This window comes from Panicum virgatum, chromosome 4K, assembly GCF_016808335.1.
Source record: "Panicum virgatum strain AP13 chromosome 4K, P.virgatum_v5, whole genome shotgun sequence".
NCBI classification, from domain to species: Eukaryota; Viridiplantae; Streptophyta; class Magnoliopsida; order Poales; family Poaceae; genus Panicum; species Panicum virgatum.
This window is the reverse complement of record NC_053139.1, coordinates 37,166,705-37,185,100: the sequence shown is the minus strand read 5'-3', so window position 1 is coordinate 37,185,100 and position 18,396 is coordinate 37,166,705. Positions and strand designations below refer to the sequence as shown.

Sequence of the window (18,396 nt, the reverse complement as noted above, 5' to 3'; positions counted from 1 at the left end):
TCTCAAGCTACAAAGAAAAATTCTTCTCTCAACAGAACTTTGTCCGCAAAAAGGTTGAAGCCACATTGCCGAATTGTTAGCAAATTAAGGTTAGTTCTTTTTTTCTTCTCTCTGCTAAGTAGATAGGTAAGTTCAATTTTGATCCCTCAAGTTTTACCTTGGTGCAATTTATACCCTGGTTCGCGACACTATCTTTTTACATAACACTGCACCCCTCAATTTTATAACCAGTTACTTAGTTCAAACCATCAAAAAATTTATCCTCAAAAGCAAAAAGAGCTGCGTGTCATACACAATGTTTTAGGCAATCATTTCACCCTTAACAAATGACCGACCCATCAATTTTATGTTTCTATGTGTGCTGTAAGGGTTCTTTACCCTTTTTCATCTTAATATAAAGATATACAACTCTCATACGTTTTCGAGAAAAAGAATCTTATGATTTCAAGGTTATTGGAGTATATACAATAAAATCTTTCTTCTGTTTTGCTAAGATAAATTTTATATTGAAGTAGCTGACCCTAAGCAAACTCACCATGTTTATCCTGCAGCACCTCCATAAATTTTTAGTTTTGTACGATGGTTTGGTCCATTTATGTTATTGATAGGTGAGTCTTGATCCATTTCGTATGCGAGTCGGATCAACTCCTCCTCCGTCCACGACTCGATCACGTATCGTTGCCGGCTAGCACGGCGGCGGCTGATCGGGAGATGCGGAGGGACAGGGGTGGCCCGGCTTCGCACCTGGGCTCCCTCGCATTGCCTCGCGGGGAGACGACCGAGGGTTGGGGGGATTATACAAGATGGTCACCTCGGATCTCGGGAGCTGGCATTATGTAAGATGATCTTTAAAGAATCTCTTTCTCCTATTTTACATGTTGAACTCCAAGCTCTCTATTTCTGTTATGGTTAGCAGGCACACTTAGAATACGCCGAAATGTTGCAAGGAAAAACACCGTATGCTTCTTTTCTTTTTTGAAGAAAAAACACTGTATGCTTTGTTTCACTGAAATAAAGCGTGCAACACTTGTTTCTTTTTTTAAAATGTTTTCAACGTTCATAGATCGTCATCAATCATGCACTGTTCAATTGTCAATGCTCCTCCGCCCCCCGGATCCGGACGTGCACATCTCAAATCCCTATTGACCGCTACGACTCAGAGTGCGGGCACCATCGCGCCGATCCGTGCCAGCGCCACCTTACCTGACAAGGAACCCAGCCCGACGCCCCCCCAATGCATTCCGGCGGTGGCGGTGGCGGCGGCGGCGGAGCCAAAAGCAACGCAATCCCTATCCACGCCCCCAACCAACCTGACAACCAGCTGCTCATGCAATCAATCCAATGGAGCCCGCGCCACACGCACGCGGGAGAGCTCAGAGCTGCCCGCTGGCAGCCGCAGACCGCCGCCGCGCGCTGCTGGGAAGATATCCCCGAGGCCGCGGTGGCCAGAGCGGTATGGGGCGCGAGCGCGACGCCCGGGGCCGGTGCCCGCCCCGCGCGCGCCGCTGGCCCGAGCCGCCGAGTGCGGTGCGGCTCCGCGTCGGTGGCAGGCAGGCCGCGCCGGGGACGTCTGCGTGACTGCGTCGGCCGCTCCCCGCCGCTCGGCGCGCGGCGACCGGTCGCTCTCCGGGGGGCCTGGAAATCTCGGCCCCGCCGACACGCCGGGTGTGAACGGAGAAATTCCCCCCGCCCCGACCCCTGAGCCTCGAGATCGGGCTCCCTTTGCCGCTTCGGGCACTCGGGCTCTTGCCGCGAATCCGCCATGGGAACCTTTACCTGCCGAGGCTAGTGTGACACTGACAAATTCCGGATCAGTGGTTACCGATCGAGCCGCTTCAGACCATTCCTTCTTCGTGCAAGGGGTCACCGATGACTGATGCAGCTAGCTAGCTTATCCAGACAGTTCCTTCTTCTTGCAAAGGCACCGGTTCTTGAATGATTGAATGAGCTAGAGGTCGAGTTGCAGACGTGTCGCTGAAGCTCTCGCTTCTCAGAACGTGCGTGACGTCAGTGGGTGATATGGACGCTGGGAAGGAAATGACGATGTAAATGCAGCGCGAGGACGACAAGGACTCCTCGTCCCGTATTGTGTTGTCACGGCCGGCCGGGTCCCGAAAAGCCGAAAACAGACACTTCTTTTCTGTGTCCTGAGAAAGGTTCCTATAAAAACAAAACAAAACAAAAAGTAACAGTTCCATCGAAAGGTTCTAGAACCTCTCACTATCAGCCCCGACTTTAACAAAACTGATCATGCTGCAAAGAAATTCCAACGGAACAAAGGGGGCGTTTAGTTCCCAAAATCAAAAAATTTGGGTGTCACATCAGTGTTTGACCAGATGTCGAGAAGATTTTTCGAACACTAATTAAAAAACTAATTTTAGAACTCACTTGGAAATCGCAAGACGAATCTTTTGAGGCCTTTGACCGCATCATTAGCACATGTGGGTTACTGTAGCACTTATGGCTAATCATGTCCTAATTAGGCTCAAAAGATTCGTCTCGCCGTGTACATCCAAACTATGTAATTAGTTTTATTATTTAATTACATTTAGTGCTTTATACATGTGTTCAAAGGGGAGGTGAAAATTTTTGGGTGAAAATTTTTGGGAACTAAACGGCCCCAAAATTTGATTCAGCAAAGACCTAAAAAACTGCCATTGATACTTCACTCATTTCTCAAACAGTTTTAGTGCATTACATATTCTGCTACTTGTTCTTAAACTTTCTTTGCCCCCTTCCCTCGTTAGCTCCTGATGTTCTTTCTATACACAACAGCGAGACGTAGTTGCAGAGTATGTACTGTACAAACTTGCAGGGACATCTGTGGTCGGCATTCCACTCGTACTATGTACACTTCATCAGATTTCGAGGCAGCAGGAGGCCTGCACGTGCCCGGCGAACTCGGGCGGCGCCGCCGCGCGCTCCCAGGACGCGCCCTTGCCGGCCTCCTCGCGGAGCACGTACACGTTCTTGTCGCCGCCGTGGCACCCGGAGCCGATCACCACCACGCGGCCGCCGGGGATGGCGGAGACGGTCGCCGCGGTGCGCGCGTCCTCGGGCACCTGCGCCACCGGCCGCCACGCCGCGCCCGGCGCGGCAGCGTCGCGCGCCACGAGGTGCCCGTCGCGGAGCATGTACAGGCGCCCCGCCGGCCCCGGCGCCGCGCAGCAGGTCCTCGGGCACGCGCCGTCCTCGAGCAGGCCGTCCCCGACGGGCGCCCAGGCCGACGCCGCCGGGTCGAAGGCCTCCGCGGAGCCGACGAAGCGGCCCTGCGCCTGCGTCGGGTACCCGCCGACGACGAGGAACCTGCCGCCGGCGCAGAGCCCGCGCGGCTCGTCGCGCTCCTCCGCCATGTCGGGGAGCCACGACCACGCGTCGCGCTCCGGGTCGTACGCCAGCGCCGACCGCAGCGCGTTCTTCTCCTCGTCGTGGCCGCCGGCCACGTACACGGCCCCGCCGACGGCCGCGCAGGCGAAGAAGGACCGGCGGGGGCCCGGCATCGGCGCGCCGCGGCGCCACGCGCCGGTCAGGAAGTCGTACACGAGCACCGCGTCCACCGGCGCCCACGTCTCCGGGTCCCAGCCGCCGACGACCACCAGCCGCTTCCGCCCCTGCCCGCCACCGCCCACGGCGGCCACCTGGCAGAACAGGGGCAGGCTCCCCGCCGGCCCGGGCGGCGCCGGCAGCGGCGCCCACCGGCCCTCCTCCGGGTCCAGCAGCACCATCCGGTACGAGTTCGCGGGGCCCGCCGCCGAGGAGCGCTGCTTGTCCGCAGCCGTGCCCGCGTCGCCGTCGGCCGGCGGCGCGGGGCTCGCCTGGACCAGCGCGAGCACCGGGCGCGCCAGCCCCTCGGCCCGGCGCAGGCGGTGGTAGTCCGGCGACTCCAACTCCGACTTCCACTGGCGCGAGATGCGGCGCACCACGGGCAGCTGGTCGAAGCCCACCCGGACTAGGCACTCCCGCGCCACTTCCTCCGGCAACCCGGGGATCAGCTCGCCCATTGCCCTTGATCGGCTGCGTCCGGCTGGCAGTGTGTGGTGTTCCGATCGATGGATGGAAGCCGGATTCGTGCAGGAAACGAGAGGGAGAGGTTCTTCTTTGGCTTCTCAGTTCTCTGAGTCTGAGCTCGATGCGTTTGTGTGAGGCGAAGGCGAGGAGCGGGAGCAGAGTAGGGGTATTTATAGCTACGGAGGCAAAGGCTATTTTTGAAACAGAGCAAGTGCGCGATATTTTGAGGGATGTGTGGGTCCAGTTGCTTCCAGAGTTTTTTTTACGGAGTATTATTGTGTGTGGGGGCGTCTTCTCCCGGGTGATGTTTGCGATAAACTGCATGGCACTTCGCTGTCAAGGATGTGCTGATCCTGTGCCATTAGAGGCTAAACGAGACACAGATGGCAAGCCGATGGGTTTCGGTAGAGGTAAGAGTGCCACGTCGGTTGCGAGTGCCGGCAAGCAGCTAACGGGATGAGAAGGAATTTTTTTTCTTTTGAAATTATTCACTCTGTTCTACTGACGGTGACCGATGGCTAGTATTGATTTGTTGTGAGAGAAAAATACTGCTGGCTGTCTGATAGCTGGTTCTGATTTGGTGTGAAAGAAAAATACTGCTGCTGACAACCAGCAGAACAGAGTGAATAATGAGAAGGATCAGAAACCCACTAGCCAGTGCCGACGTACTCCCACAGTTCCAAAATAAATTGTGCAATTCTAAGACGGGTACGAAACCAAGGCATGTACCTCTTGTTTCTCGTGAGAATGATCTTGACACTGTCTTGTCTTTTTTTGAAAAGACTCCGAACACTTTTATCTTTTGTAGTAATTAGGTCAAACTAGCAATTTTTTGTAAGATAAATTTTAAATTTTAGATGTGCAATTAATTTAGAATCGAGAGAGTAGTACTGGTGTACACGTAGTATTAGGCCGCGTTTAAATGTTTTGCAAAAAAAAATTCGATGGAATCTTACTAATTTGAAGTACTAAATGAAGTCTATTTACAAAACTTTTTCACAGATGGGTTGTAAATCACGAGACAAATCTAATGATGCTAATTAATCTATAATTAATTCATAATTAGCGCATGATTACTGTAGCATCACTATTGCAAATCATGGATTAAGTAGGCTCATTAGGATTCGTCTCGCGATTTACAGCCCATTCATGCAAAAAATTTTGTAAATAGACTTCATTTAGTACTTCATGCATGTGTCGAAACATTCGATGTGACATTTTTTGCGTTTACGGATTTATGGTTTGTGATCTAAACAGTGTCTTAGTTTGCTCACTCAGTTCTAAAAGTGCATTTATTTTGTGGGAGAGAGAGTACTCAGCTAGGTTACCTCGGTGTGATGACGGGGAGAAAGGAAGGGACGCGGCGAGAGCGCCGAGCCGTGGCGCCGGGGACCCAATGCTGGCCCCCCGCGTGGCCCTGTTCCCGTCGAGATCGGCGAGGCTTAACGTGTTTTTTATTCAAAACAAAAAAAAGGAGGACGTGGTGGCTCCCTTAATGCCCGCGGATCGGATGGGTTTCGCGTCCGAATTAGACCTGGCCATGGCCTGCCCGACTCGACTGACCCGACCCAACCCGCCCGAAAATAGCCCGACCCGACCCGACCCGAAGAGTTTGATGGGCGGGCTCGGGCCAAAATTTTTGACCCGGTATGACTGATGGGCCGGGCACGAGCTAAAAATTTTGACCCGAAACCCGAAAAACCCGAAAAAACCAGACATTTTACATAGGCCCGGCCCGACCCGACCCGAACCCGACCCGACCCGACTGGCTGTCGGTTCGGGTGCGGGCTCAATTTTACGGCCCGGCCACCGGGTCGGGTCGGGCACGGGCCGCTAGAAAAAACACCGGGCTTTTTTTGGCCCGACCCGAACCCGACCCGGCCCGGAGGATGCCCAGGTCTAGTCCGAATCAGCAGCGGCAGCACGCTCTCCGCGCCGCCACCGCCGCCGCAGCTGAGGCCGCGTTTAGTTCCCAAAAAGTTCCCAAACTTTTCCGTCACATCGAATTTTTCAACACATGCATGAAGTATTAAATGTAGTTAAAAAAATAACTAATTACACAGTCTGACTGATTACCACGAGATGAATCTAACGACGTTAATTAATCCATGATTGGACATTAATTACCAAATAAAAACGAAATATGTTACAGTATCGTAACCCAAAGTTTTTCGCGATCTAAACGCGGCCTGATAGAGAATCGAGTCATCCTCCGGGCCTCCGCGACCGGGAACCCGTATCTTCTGGCGGTTTCGGAAGAGCCCCGGGATGGGAGCCCTCGGTCTTGCTCGGAACGGGAAGGCCGAAGCCGAGTCCAATTTTTGGAGCTCGAAAACAGTAGGGACACAGTACGGAGTCCTTCCCTGCCGTGCCGCGCACGTGTGAGGCGCCCGCTCGACGCCGGGGGACCACTCGGGGCAGGTGTCGACCGGTCGATTGGAAACGGGCGGTGCGTACGCCAGGCCTCGCCACACGTCCGGCCGGGGACGCACGGCTCCCGAGCCATGTACTCCTCTACCGTTATTCCGCCACACCCGGGGACAGGTATCATCAGGATAGCTGCCGCGCGAGCGCACTCGCGTCTCGGCCTGCGTAGCTCTCGGATCGGCCGGCCGTCACGCCCGCCCGCCTCCCCAAGAATCTCCCGCACGACGCTGCCTGCTGGCACGAGCCTGATCATCGAGATGACGGGATCGTCGTCTTCTCGTCGCCTCAACGCGTGTCGGCCGGGGGGTAAAAAGTTATGGAACCGGCCGTGGCGGTACACCGTGACAATCAGGGGGCGTTTAGTTGCCAAACAAAAAAATTTTTATTGTCAAATCAACAGTTTGACCAGATGTCGGGAATACTTTTCGGACACTAATTAAAAAATTAATTTTAGAACTCACCTGGAAACCGCGAGACAAATCTTTTGAGGCCTTTGAACACATCATTAGCACAAGTGGGTACTGTAGCACTTTATGGCTAATCATGCACTAATTAAGCTCAAAAAATTCATCTCGCCATGTACATTTAAACTGTGCAATTAATTTTGTTGTTTAACTATATTTAGTACTCCATACACATATCCAAACGGAGGCACAAATTTCGAGGTGAAAATTTTTGTAACTAAACGCGCCCTCAGTAGGAGCCCCGCGACACATTGAATCCGACGACCAGACCAGGGAATCTGAACCCAAGATAAAAACGAACGGATAGGGACGACCGGAAATTTGAAGGCGGCCGGGTCCGGTCTTCCTGTCCTGTCCGGGCCTCGCGTCGCGGCGCAGCGGATGGGATGGGATAATTCCGCAGCAGCTATCGGTGGATGGGAACGCCCCGCGGGCAAGCGGTAAACCCCGCGCACGCGGGCAGCAAATCCTATCGTCGTGGCGGCGCCGGGGCCCGCCCTCCCGTCCAAATCAACCCACCACTGATCCATCCATCCTCCCGCGCGCGCGATCCGGCTCCGCGCCGCCGCCGCCTCAGCCCGGCCCCTCGCCCTTATCCGCCCACGGCGCCGCGCCGCGCCGCGCCGCCTCTGGGCGCAGCAGAGCAGCGGCGCGGGGCCGCGGGAAATCCACGCCGTCGCTGTCGTGGAGGCGCGTCGCGGCCAGGCAAGTTGATGACTTGATGAGGCAGGAGTGGACGAGCCGCGCGGTGGCCGGCCGGGGGCGGGCGGACGAGATCCTGCTCCGGCCTTGACGCGGCTGCGACGACGACGGGTCCTCGTCCTGGTCTACTGGCAGTGTACCTTTCAGCATCAGCCGATCCGGCCGCAACTGGATGCGGCTTTCTACAATTTATTGGCGCTGTGCTACCGGGTTTAGCCAAGAACAAGTGTCGAAACCCAGTGTGGATAAACTTGAAAGATAGGGTCAGTTCATTCTCAAGTGGAGAATGAACAGCCAGGTGGATGACAAGCCTGCCGAAACAACGAATGCGGCAGCCCTTGCCAGTTGCTGGCTTGGGTAAGTAAAATTCAAGTTGACGAGGACTAAAACCTTGGTGGCTGGGGAGCTTACGAACTACGAAGCTTCTGCTGGCGTAAACCGCTGCTCTGTTTTTGCTTCCGGTCCATTTGGCCAGGATAATGCCCGGACCACTAGTCCACCACAACAACACATGTTGATGCACTCCGTTCGTCAAGTCCCCAACGAAATAAACGCCGCGCCCCACTTATCGCAAGCGAGATCCTGTTTATTGTCGCACGTCACCGTTTGACGGCTAAGCAGACGTATCCCGATCGCCAAAGCGCAGGGCACCGCCCATTAGTTCATGGAAAATATCCACTCGCTCCATGTGGCCACGCTTCGTATCCATTCAGGCGAAACGGACAAAGCCACCGGCCACCAGATTATCACATCCTGAGGACGGGACGGGCCGTGCTGTCTCGCAAAACGGCAGCAGCTAATTTAAAAGCGAGAGCGCGCACCTTTGCCGCGGCCGGCCCTGCGTCAGGCAGGCAAATGCTTGTTGTGGTCAGCACCTGCGTCGCATTGCTAGGCCTTCCAGAAGAGTCCCTGATGCCATATTGCCATATTCATATAGTATTTGAGCACGTCAGTTGTTGAAATCTGCTGGCCGAATCCATGGTTTCTGTACCCCAGTTTCTTTGAAACTACAAGTATTTGTAAATCGCTGCCCAGTGGCAAGCACTTCTAGAATCGCCAAGTCATCATCGTCACGGTACAGTGGTTGGGGTGGGGGCATATATGGGAACGGAAGGCAAGCTGCAGACCTGGATTCTCAGTGCCACTTCAATTAGTTTCTGAAGAAACATTATTTATTGGTTCAGTACGCAGGTATCTCAGTTTATTGCTTCTTATTGCACCATGAATAAGAAAACTGAAGTTCAGGTAGTCCAACATGTTGCCATGGAAAGCTCACACACTCAACTCAGTCTCGGCACCTAATGGCTCAAAAACTGATTCAACCTCATCCATGTTTACTTCTTCCAGAGATGCTGGATTCCACTTTGGATTCTGCAAAGAGGCAAGAAAATTCAGTGAGAAATCTAGATTCCTTTTTTTTCATCTCTAGTTAATAAATTATTACAATTGCATAATATCACCTATGGATATTCTATGAAATACAACTCCGTATATAAATGCAGATGAATGTTATCACTATTGGAAAGGACATCATAGATTCAGTGCCTGCCTTCTATTCTATCTGCCATTTTGACACGAAGCTACCTCATTTTACAAAACAAGCTAATATCTTTAACTTGCATCCAGTTTAATGTGATTATCAACTTGGCCAGCAATCATGCCCTCCTTGCAGTGGCGGAGCTAGGGGGCAAATCAAGCGGGGGCCGATTCGAGGTAAATGACTAGTAACCAACAATTTTATGTATGCATGAAGCCATCGTCATCGAGTGTGTGCTCAGTCTACCACAAGCCCCTTTGGAAATTACTCTAAGGTAGGGGGGCCGTAGCCCACTATGGCCCTAATGTAGCTCCGCCAGTGCCTCCTTGCAAGACTCAAGTAAATAGCAGGACCAATTGTTGAGAAGTCTTTCTAATTTCAAGATTGGCCCTGCCCCTGACCCCCTCATTTCTCAAAAAGTGATTTATAATGTGCAACAATTGGAAATTTTAGTATGTCATCTACTTTGGTTTGTTTCAGCTTCTGGACAGTTTTGGAGCCACAGGATCTCCAAAAGCCAGAAGCCAGGAGCACCAGTCCGTTATAATGCAGACACCAACCCAATGATACACGCACACATTGACCATACCTATTTTTTGTCGGGTACTCATGTACAGCTATATATGCACAAGGCAATGCAATGAATATTAATGTGTGGCAAGTTATCTCTACTAGTTTCTACGGTCCAACTTAGTGCATAATGGAACCACGCTACTAAATGGAGCTGTAAGTTTAATAAGCCTTATAATGAGGATAAGTTGAATATGCTGGCTTCTCAAAAACTGAAGTACCGTCCATGCTAAGTAATGGTAATAGGACTCATCTGGTAAGTTTAAGCTTATAATGAACTTTCACCCTAACCCACCAATGCTCTCTAAAACAGAATCAACTTCTCCTTCAAAAGGGAAGGGACCTTGATGACTTCTTACTATCGACCCTCATTGCAGAATACAGTTACAGTAAATTTCTGGATTAGGTAACAATTATGATGCCACCAGTTGTAGAGGACAGCAGTTTGTTCTAGCCGGTTGAACATTATCTAAGTTCAATCCGTAGATCAGTAGATATGAGGTGCACCAATGGAAGGCAGCGCTTAATACATGTACAACACATGCCTTGTTTCGCAACAGTTTGCACAAAACAATTTATGAAAAGCAACGTCATGGATAACTTGCCTGGTCCTTGTCAACTAAAACAGCACGTACACCTTCAACAAAATCATTTCTAACCGACGACCTCAAAGCAATGCGATATTCCATTTTCATAACACCAGCCAGCTGAAACATGCCAAAAAACCAGAAATATCAATAAATATATAAATAGTTCATAAACAATTTAAAACGTTCAGTTTCATACATGATACTAGATTCATACCTTAGCTAAATAGTGTTCACTATTCCCGTACGCTGATGCAACTTGAGAGAAATGCCTTTGTGTTAAACAAAGAGAAAATGGAGCACCTTTCTTAATTCCTGCTAAAGCTTCATTGGCCCATTCTGCCACTGCAACCACCAAAGGAACATGTAGGTGCATAAAAATTCTTAAATAGCACACAGAAAGTAGGGCCATTTTCAAATAAAAGCAGTTGCCATTTGTGTGATAAATATAAGTGCTGCCTTTGGTGCACTAAAAGGGAATGCTTCATAAAAGGTTACCTGCAGCATCACCACTTTGACTACGCTTCTTTAGCTCTTCCACAGATTCAGCAACTGACTTATCAGGACTGAAAGAAGAAATGATATGTGGTAAAAGCTTTTCTAGTTGTGGCTCAGATTCTGGTGCTTTCTTGTATCCTGTCAGGACTGACTCAACGTCTCTGTGAGGATCATTTGTACTGCACAAGAACTTTGGATATCAACATCAAAAGATACAGATGTGCAAACAGTTATTGCACCATGAGCTATAAGATACATGCACGAGGAAACAGAAAAAAAAATGTGGTTTTAACATATTAAGTATGTTTTTCACCAAGTAAAGATAAGGAACATACAAGTTAGCACTCAAGAGGGATTCCTTCAGAGACCCCAAATTTCCAGAAGGTATATAGTGAGTACCAAGGCCTATGAATAGAGCATCAGCAGGTGATGATATCCTTTTTCCTGTAATCCCAAGGTAAGCTCCTGAAAGAAGCATAAGTGGTCTACGATGAGAAGGAAAATAGAAGCATTCAGTACCAGAGAAAACAGGTGTACCCGTTTGGGAACAACTAACTTTCTCTAGATTTTGTGATAGTAGGGAAGGCCATAACAATGTCATGACTCATGCTGATCAAACAGAAAAAAAAACCCTATAACTAACAGTTTACATATTAAGATGATGAGCAATTGCTAACTAAATCTGAAGCCAATTTTAGAACAATAACAGAGACTGCTGAGAGCAAACAAAGCAAGGTGGTTAGAAGATCAAACATGGAATGCATGTGCAGATCAGACTTGTACTCAGAACAAAATTTTCATGGAATGCATGAGGAAGGAGAGGATATCAAAGGCTAAATACTATGTGTTTTATGCTACATATGGAAAAGAATATGCCAATGAGGAAATAAGTAGAGCAGTAGACATTAGTTTACCAATCAATGCAACAAGGAAAAAGAAAGGATTGTACCAACTGCACCCCCTCCTGGGGCTTTTGCACCAATGTAAGCAAAGCCAACATCTGGGAACAGGCCAATACCATTTTCAGGCATGGCTAGGAGTGTCTTCTGTAATAATTATCACCAAGCAAGATGAATCATAAGAATTTATACATTGAAAATAAAATTCATGAAAACAAAAAAAAACTTCGAGTCTCGAAACATTGCCTCAGTAATAATACGGTAGCGGCCATGTCCTGACAGACCAATTCCAAATCCCATCGTCACTCCATCCATCAAGCATATATAAGGTTTTGCATACTCATGTATCTTGCAAATCAACGAGTATTCTGCTGTGAAAACCTGAAAATTGATTAAGCTGCTTCTTAGTGATGTATGTGGTATCAATAAATATTTAAAACGAAGGAGGATATAAGACTGAATTAATTTCAGCCATCAATGCCAGAGTTTATGATACCAGTAGTGTAGGTGGCTGTTGGAATTGAAATTTTGTTTCAAACTCTAATAAGTCTTTCTCCTAATTAATTCATGTTGACAGGAGCTTGAATTCATAAGTTTCTATATCGCAGAATTAATTTATTTAAATTTAGTTCAATTTTTGGATATATCCATGGATAAAACATAAAATCAAGAATTCAAAAAATTGCAGTGATACCAAGTTTTTTTTATTAAGTTGGTTGTGAAATTCAAATTGTATATATGTTCAGTTGTCCCTTTGGACTGAACTTCCAATTTCAGTTCCAACATTCTACAGTCAAATTCTCGGATATCCAAAGGGCCTTAAATTTTGAGATGGTAGCATAAATGGCTAAATCACCAATGCACTTAAATTTAGCAAGGGCAAGGCGTGACCAGGAAGACATTATCATGTTATAGTTAGACCTCTATTATCTCTGGCATTGTGCAATCATTAGCAAGTCTCTTCACATCCCCACCTGCAGTTTACACTAAGCAGTCACTATGCGTGCAAGTAAGAGCAAAGCTGCAATAAATAACATAACAGTGTGACATAAACTATTGAACTAAAAGAAGTGACAAAAGAGCCATGGAAATAAAATCAGATTAAAACCGCACAGGACAACAGTAAAGACCTTTTGCACAAGTGGTGTGTTTTTGTCCTTTTGTATTTCCGCGGCAACACCCTTAATATCCATCCCTGCATTGGCATGAATCATATTTGAAAACATATCCAATGCTCCGGAAATGAAAAGGCAGATCACCGTGTTCAACATTCATTGTCTAACATACTCATAAAAAAGTAAATTGATTAATCACCAGCTGAGAAGGCACGGGGAGAGCTGCTTTCCACGAGAATACACTTGACACTTGGATTTGTTTCCCATTCATCAAGAAGTGCCTTGTATCTAATGTCCATTTCTGCAATCATGTGAGATCCAGAATATGTTACTGGAGCTCAAAAGGCTAATAAATAAATGTTCTAAGAGAAGAAATGCCAAAAGAACATCTACAGGAGTAGCAGCCTAACAAGACACGCCATCAGAATTTGTATTATCAACAAGTAATTCTCCTGTACACAAGATCTGAGTGTGACTCTCAGTGGATGTAGCTAGCTTCTGCATAGCTAATGCTCTGTGGTTCCTGTGAAAATCGGTATCCCCAACTGTGAACCGTTGCATCGAACTCATTTGCTTTCTATAAAAGCAGGGTGAAACCTTTTTCAAAAAAAAAACTCTCAGTAGATGTTAAATCATGTGCTCCACCTCTACCTTTGCATCTACAAAGTATAACCCGCTAACCTGTCCTCAACAGGAATCCTAAATCAGAACAGTGCATGACTACATGCTGCGGCCTTGAGTTAATGCTTTGAGGAACACTGAGTTTACAAGTCCAATTTCATTGGATCTTGCATAGTTGATTGCCCATTTAGCTTTGTACCCTAGAGCATGTCCAGAAAGGAGTTAATTCAAGAACAAAAATTTATGTCAATATTCTGACCAGTAAAACCAACAGATTTTCAATCCTGGATTGACAATTAGACACCACTTCACACTTTCATAAGAATACAAAGATATCATTTGTATCTTCTACAGGGATAATAAAAGGGGCATGGTCGATTAAAAAATTAGGGATGTTATATATAAAACCATGTTTCCATGCAATATGTTTTTTTGGAAATTAATACTATTACAACTACATATAGCTGTATAGCATAATGCATCTTGAACACACAGTTTAAGGATGTTTGAAATGCAATACATTTCCAGAACATAACATAATAATGTTCATGACAGACTCAATGTTTAGTGTCAATTTTCAAGTTAACATTTATTAGCACACTAACCTGATCAATCACACAATCAACTGTCATATCAGACCAGATTCTCCACAGCATGAACTTAGGAACACAACCGGATGGAAAATTTGACAATGGAACCAACCCAACGTATAACTCTACTGTGGAGCATGTCCGGAAAGGAGTTAACCCAACAAACATTTTTATGACAGTATTATGACCAGTAGAACCAACTCATTTTACTTTCCAGATAGACACTTTGACAACATTCCGGACTTTCATAATAACAAAAAAACTCGACCATTGGGAGAGACTCCCTAGGGCTTTGTTTTGAGAAGGTGCCGTCCTTCGAAGACAGGTTAGGACGGGAGTTTCAACAACTCCCGGAATTCAAGACTCCAAACGGTCCATGGTAAGAAACTTGGCACTTTCATAATAATACAATACATCACTTTATATCTTCTACAGATCAAAAGGGTTAATGTAAGTTGCACAAATTAGCTCACCAGGGTTAAGTTTCATAATAAAATAAAGAAACATAAAGATCATGGTCAATTAAAAGAACTAGGGATGTCAGTTAAACATTTAAAATCGTGTTTTCTTTGTTTCTTTATATATGCAATCTGCTTTTCTGCGATTAAGAATGTTACAACTATTAACTATATATGATCTTATAGGACAGCCTGCACAATGCACCTTGAGCACAAAAATTTAAGGCTGTTCGAGATACAAGAGCTTTGGAGAACTTAGGCTAGTCCCAATGGGTAGTTTCTTTTGTTGTTTCCAAGAGTGCCATATCACCAAAACACAAATGAAACCATGGATGAAACTCACTCCACAATGCATTTTTCATGTTTGCTATTTCATAGGCTATCATCACATTTAATTTTAAGACTCATCAAGAGTTGGTAACCGTGCATACATGGTTTCATCTAGATGAAACTCATTTCATCTCTCTCCTCATTAATCTAATGCCACATCATCTAAAATGGTGACATGGCACCCTATTCAATGTGCATGAAACTCTCATGAAACCTCCACTGGGAGTGGCCTTAACAAAATTGAACATCCAGAACAACAACAACTTGACAGTCTCAAGTTTGATGTTGGATGTAAATTTTCAAATGTTCAGACCAACATATGTTAGCAACTTAGCATCACTGTGAATCTGTGATCACACAATCCCTGTCTTACTAGACCAGATTCTCCATGACATAGATACGATCTAGGAACACAATTGGATGGAAAATTTGGCAAATGAGTCACCCGTCTAAAATTTTACTTAGTTGTCTGCTATTTTTACCAAAAAAAAATGAACTGCTGTCTGGTCGCTAATCATTAGTACTTCGGGTGTACTAACTGGGGTAAAACATCGTGCGCTACACCAGTTCAATGCGAGTGTCAAACATTTATTCACCAAGCCCACGCCAAGGATTTTCACCTACTGCTCCACAACTTGCCAAACTTGCATACATCCCACAAAGCGGAACCGGCGAACCCAAATTGCCGAAGCATCCGCTCAATCCAGGTAAGCTATCGCTACTCCCGCGCCCGATCCAAAGGGGAGGGGGGGTAGAGCGACTCACCGAGGTTCATGGCGTTGAGGGCCTTGGGGCGGTCGAGCGTGATGACGGCGACGCCGTTGGGGAAGACGCGGCCCTTGACGAACTCCTCGGCGGCGCCGGCGGCCATGGCGGCGAAGCGGCGGACGAGGCGGAGCGGGGCGAGGGTTTTGGAGGCGGCCGGGGAGGTGGGGAGGAGGAAGGGTGCGGTGGCCGCGGGCGGGTGCAGGTGGATGCGGGAGAGGAGAGCTCGCATAGTGACGTGAGAACGGCTGATGGTGATTGGCAACGCGAGACCCTGGATTCTGGAGAAGACTTTTGGGGATTGGAGAGCTGGTTACTCTGGGCCTCTGGCCGTGTTTGGATAGCCTTCAAAAAAAAAAATTATGAAAACTTTTCAGTGCTTTGATCACTAATTAGGAGTATTAAATAAAGTCTAATTATGAAATCACCTCCACAGCTATGGTGCTGTAGCAGTTACTATAGCTAATGAGGACTTTAACCGCGCGATTAGAGAATGATTAAAGTTAATGTAGCATTACTGTAGCCAATCATGAAGAAACTTGGCTCATTAGATTCGTGTCGAAAAGTTACATCCATTCATGAAAAAATTTCACAAATAAATTTCGTTTAGTACTCCATCCACGCATTCATTTTTTTTTAAAAAAAATTCAAGGTGTCATCCAAACACGGCCAGAGTTCATAAATTATGGGAGTTCTCCGTTTTGCTACGAACTGGATTTTGGAACGGAAGAGTTGTTAGTAATTTTTTTTATAGATTTGATTATATTTGAAATTGTTTGACTTTGAAAAGTGAGTTAGATGCCAATTCCACCGCTCGTAAATGGTCATCCTGCTGTAGGTGTGATTTTACATTTGGTTTCAGTCCTCTCTCCTTCCAACTTCCTCATAAAATCCTTGTGATCATGTCATCTACTTATCTTACTGGAATGAGCAAGAGACGATTAGGGTTGCACTAAACAATGGTGCGCCAGTACGGCTAATTATTAGGGTGAACGAGCGTGTCAGGGGTGGAGAAGGGCTTGTAGTTGGGTGGTGCCAGTGCGTCAGTGCTTTGAAAGGTAGGAGTAGGACGGGACGGAGGTAAGGAAAGAAGACGAATGCATCATAGTTTGAGCATGAAAAACGCGATAGGTGAAGCTAATGGAAAAACGTGAGGCTTACGTGAGCGTTTTTTTTACAGAGGTTGAGGAACTAAAATTTGAGCTAAAAAATGCCCAAACTGAAATTCACTACAAGATGGGAGTGCTTCAAAACTTCATTCGAATTCCCAAGTATAGGCAATAATGGGGCAACATGATCCGAGCGTCTGCAGCCAGCTGACGATCTGTGATCGCGTGGTCGGACTTGAAGCGCAAAATCGCGGCCAATCTCGGCGTTTTTCTGTTTGTTCGCTCCGGCCGCAATTGACCACTGACACCTACGGCTACTGCAGCTCTCCAGCACATAAACCTATCTTGTGAGTAGACCTGGGCATGGGCTGCCCGACCCGACGGACCCGACCCAACCTGCCCGAAAATAGCCCGACCCGACCCGACCCGAAGAGTTTGATGGGCGGGCTCGGGTCAAATTTTTTGACCCGGTATGACTGACGGGCCGGGCACGGGCTAAAAATTTTGACCCGAAACCCGAAAAACCCGAAGGAACCCGACATTTTACATAGGCCCGGCCCGACCCGACCCGAACCCGACCCGACCCGACTGGCTGTCGGGTCGGGTGCGGGCTCAATTTTACGGCCCGGCCACCGGGTCGGGTCGGGCACGGGCCGCTAGAAAAAACACCGGGCTTTTTTTGGCCCGACCCGAACCCGACCCGGCCCGTTGGATGCCCAGGTCTACTTGTGAGGCCAGCTCGGGAAGTAAGCGAGCAGGGCGAGCCACACCCACACAGACGTGCGCGCACGAGAGAGGACGACTGGGGTCTGGAGGAGATGTCGCCGGGGCCGCACTTCCTGGTGCTCACCTTCCCGTTCCATGGCCACATCGCCCCGGCGCTCCGCCTCGCCAGGCGCCTGCTGGCCGCCGCGCCCGCCGCGCTCGTCACCTTCTCCACCACCGAGGCCGCGCACGCCCGCATGTTCCCGGCCACCACGCCATAGCCCGACAGGGACGAAGACGGCCGCCTCGAGTTCCTCCCGTTCCCCGACGGCACGGACGCTGGGTACGCCCGGAGCGCCGACCCGGGCGCGTTCAACGCCTACATGGCGTCCTTCCACGCCGCGGGCGCGCGCGGCGTCGCGGGGCTCGTGGACGCGCTCGCGGCGCGGGGCCGCCCGGTCTCCCGCGTCCTGTACACGCTTGTCGTGTCCCTAGGCCACGGCGGTCGCCGGCGACGTGAACGCGAGAGATCGGTAGAGCAGAAAAGGGGGATACTTGGGGGAGGGGAAGAACCCTGACCCCCGATCTCGTCTTCTGTTACTTCTAAGCGAATACCAGTCTGTCTTTTACTCATACACGGCATGAGTAGATATACTCAGAGGCCAGACACTGGCCGGTGGCCCGCCACAACCCCGTTTACAACTCACGCTTGCTAGCTGGATGGTTCACGCCCTCTCTTCCAACGTGTCCGTTGCATCGCGCGTGACACTTCCCCCCGCCAGAGGTGTTGCTTGTCCACAAGCAGGAGATGCCGGAAATCGCTGACGGAGCACATGATAGTCTTCCCAAGTTGCAGAATCTACAGGCAGATGAGACCACTTTACACGCACATGAGGAATTGCGGCATTTCCCTTCTTGACCAAGCGACGTTCAAGAATCTTCTCTGGTTGTAGTGTGACCGTGTCCAGGTGGACAATCCTGTTAACATCTGAGTAAATTGGAGAATAGTTA

At 48.5% G+C, this 18,396-nt stretch overlaps 2 protein-coding genes and 1 long non-coding RNA gene across 6 annotated transcripts; 1 reads left to right on the top strand and 2 right to left on the bottom strand.

Moving 5' to 3' along the window:
- Positions 1 to 2,626: 2,626 nt before the first annotated feature.
- On the bottom strand, positions 2,627 to 4,171 carry LOC120703811 (F-box/kelch-repeat protein At1g80440-like). The gene has a single exon (XM_039987986.1). It carries the CDS (start codon positions 3,999 to 4,001, stop codon positions 2,859 to 2,861), a length of 1,143 nt encoding a protein of 380 aa, XP_039843920.1. The 5' UTR covers positions 4,002 to 4,171; the 3' UTR covers positions 2,627 to 2,858.
- A 4,550-nt stretch (positions 4,172 to 8,721) lies between these two features.
- On the bottom strand, positions 8,722 to 15,876 carry LOC120703808 (3-hydroxyisobutyryl-CoA hydrolase-like protein 3, mitochondrial). 4 transcript variants are annotated; one of them, XM_039987985.1, is made up of 11 exons: positions 15,572 to 15,843; positions 13,007 to 13,108; positions 12,843 to 12,887; positions 12,614 to 12,666; positions 11,939 to 12,073; positions 11,743 to 11,839; positions 11,129 to 11,258; positions 10,794 to 10,972; positions 10,513 to 10,640; positions 10,314 to 10,415; positions 8,722 to 8,972 (listed from the first exon to the last, which is right to left on the bottom strand). In XM_039987985.1, exons 1-11 carry the CDS (start codon positions 15,801 to 15,803, stop codon positions 8,874 to 8,876), a joined length of 1,302 nt encoding a protein of 433 aa, XP_039843919.1. In that variant the 5' UTR covers positions 15,804 to 15,843; the 3' UTR covers positions 8,722 to 8,873. The 4 variants fall into 4 exon arrangements, with proteins under 4 accessions (XP_039843919.1, XP_039843916.1, XP_039843918.1 ...); XM_039987982.1 differs by lacking the exon at positions 12,614 to 12,666 and having other exon boundaries at positions 12,823 to 12,887; positions 15,572 to 15,876; XM_039987984.1 differs by lacking the exon at positions 15,572 to 15,843 and having other exon boundaries at positions 12,823 to 12,887; positions 13,007 to 13,022.
- On the top strand, positions 8,864 to 11,823 carry LOC120703810. Its single transcript, XR_005687264.1, has 2 exons — positions 8,864 to 8,995; positions 9,104 to 11,823. It is a non-coding gene; the product is annotated as an uncharacterized LOC120703810 (long non-coding RNA).
- Positions 15,877 to 18,396: the final 2,520 nt, after the last annotated feature.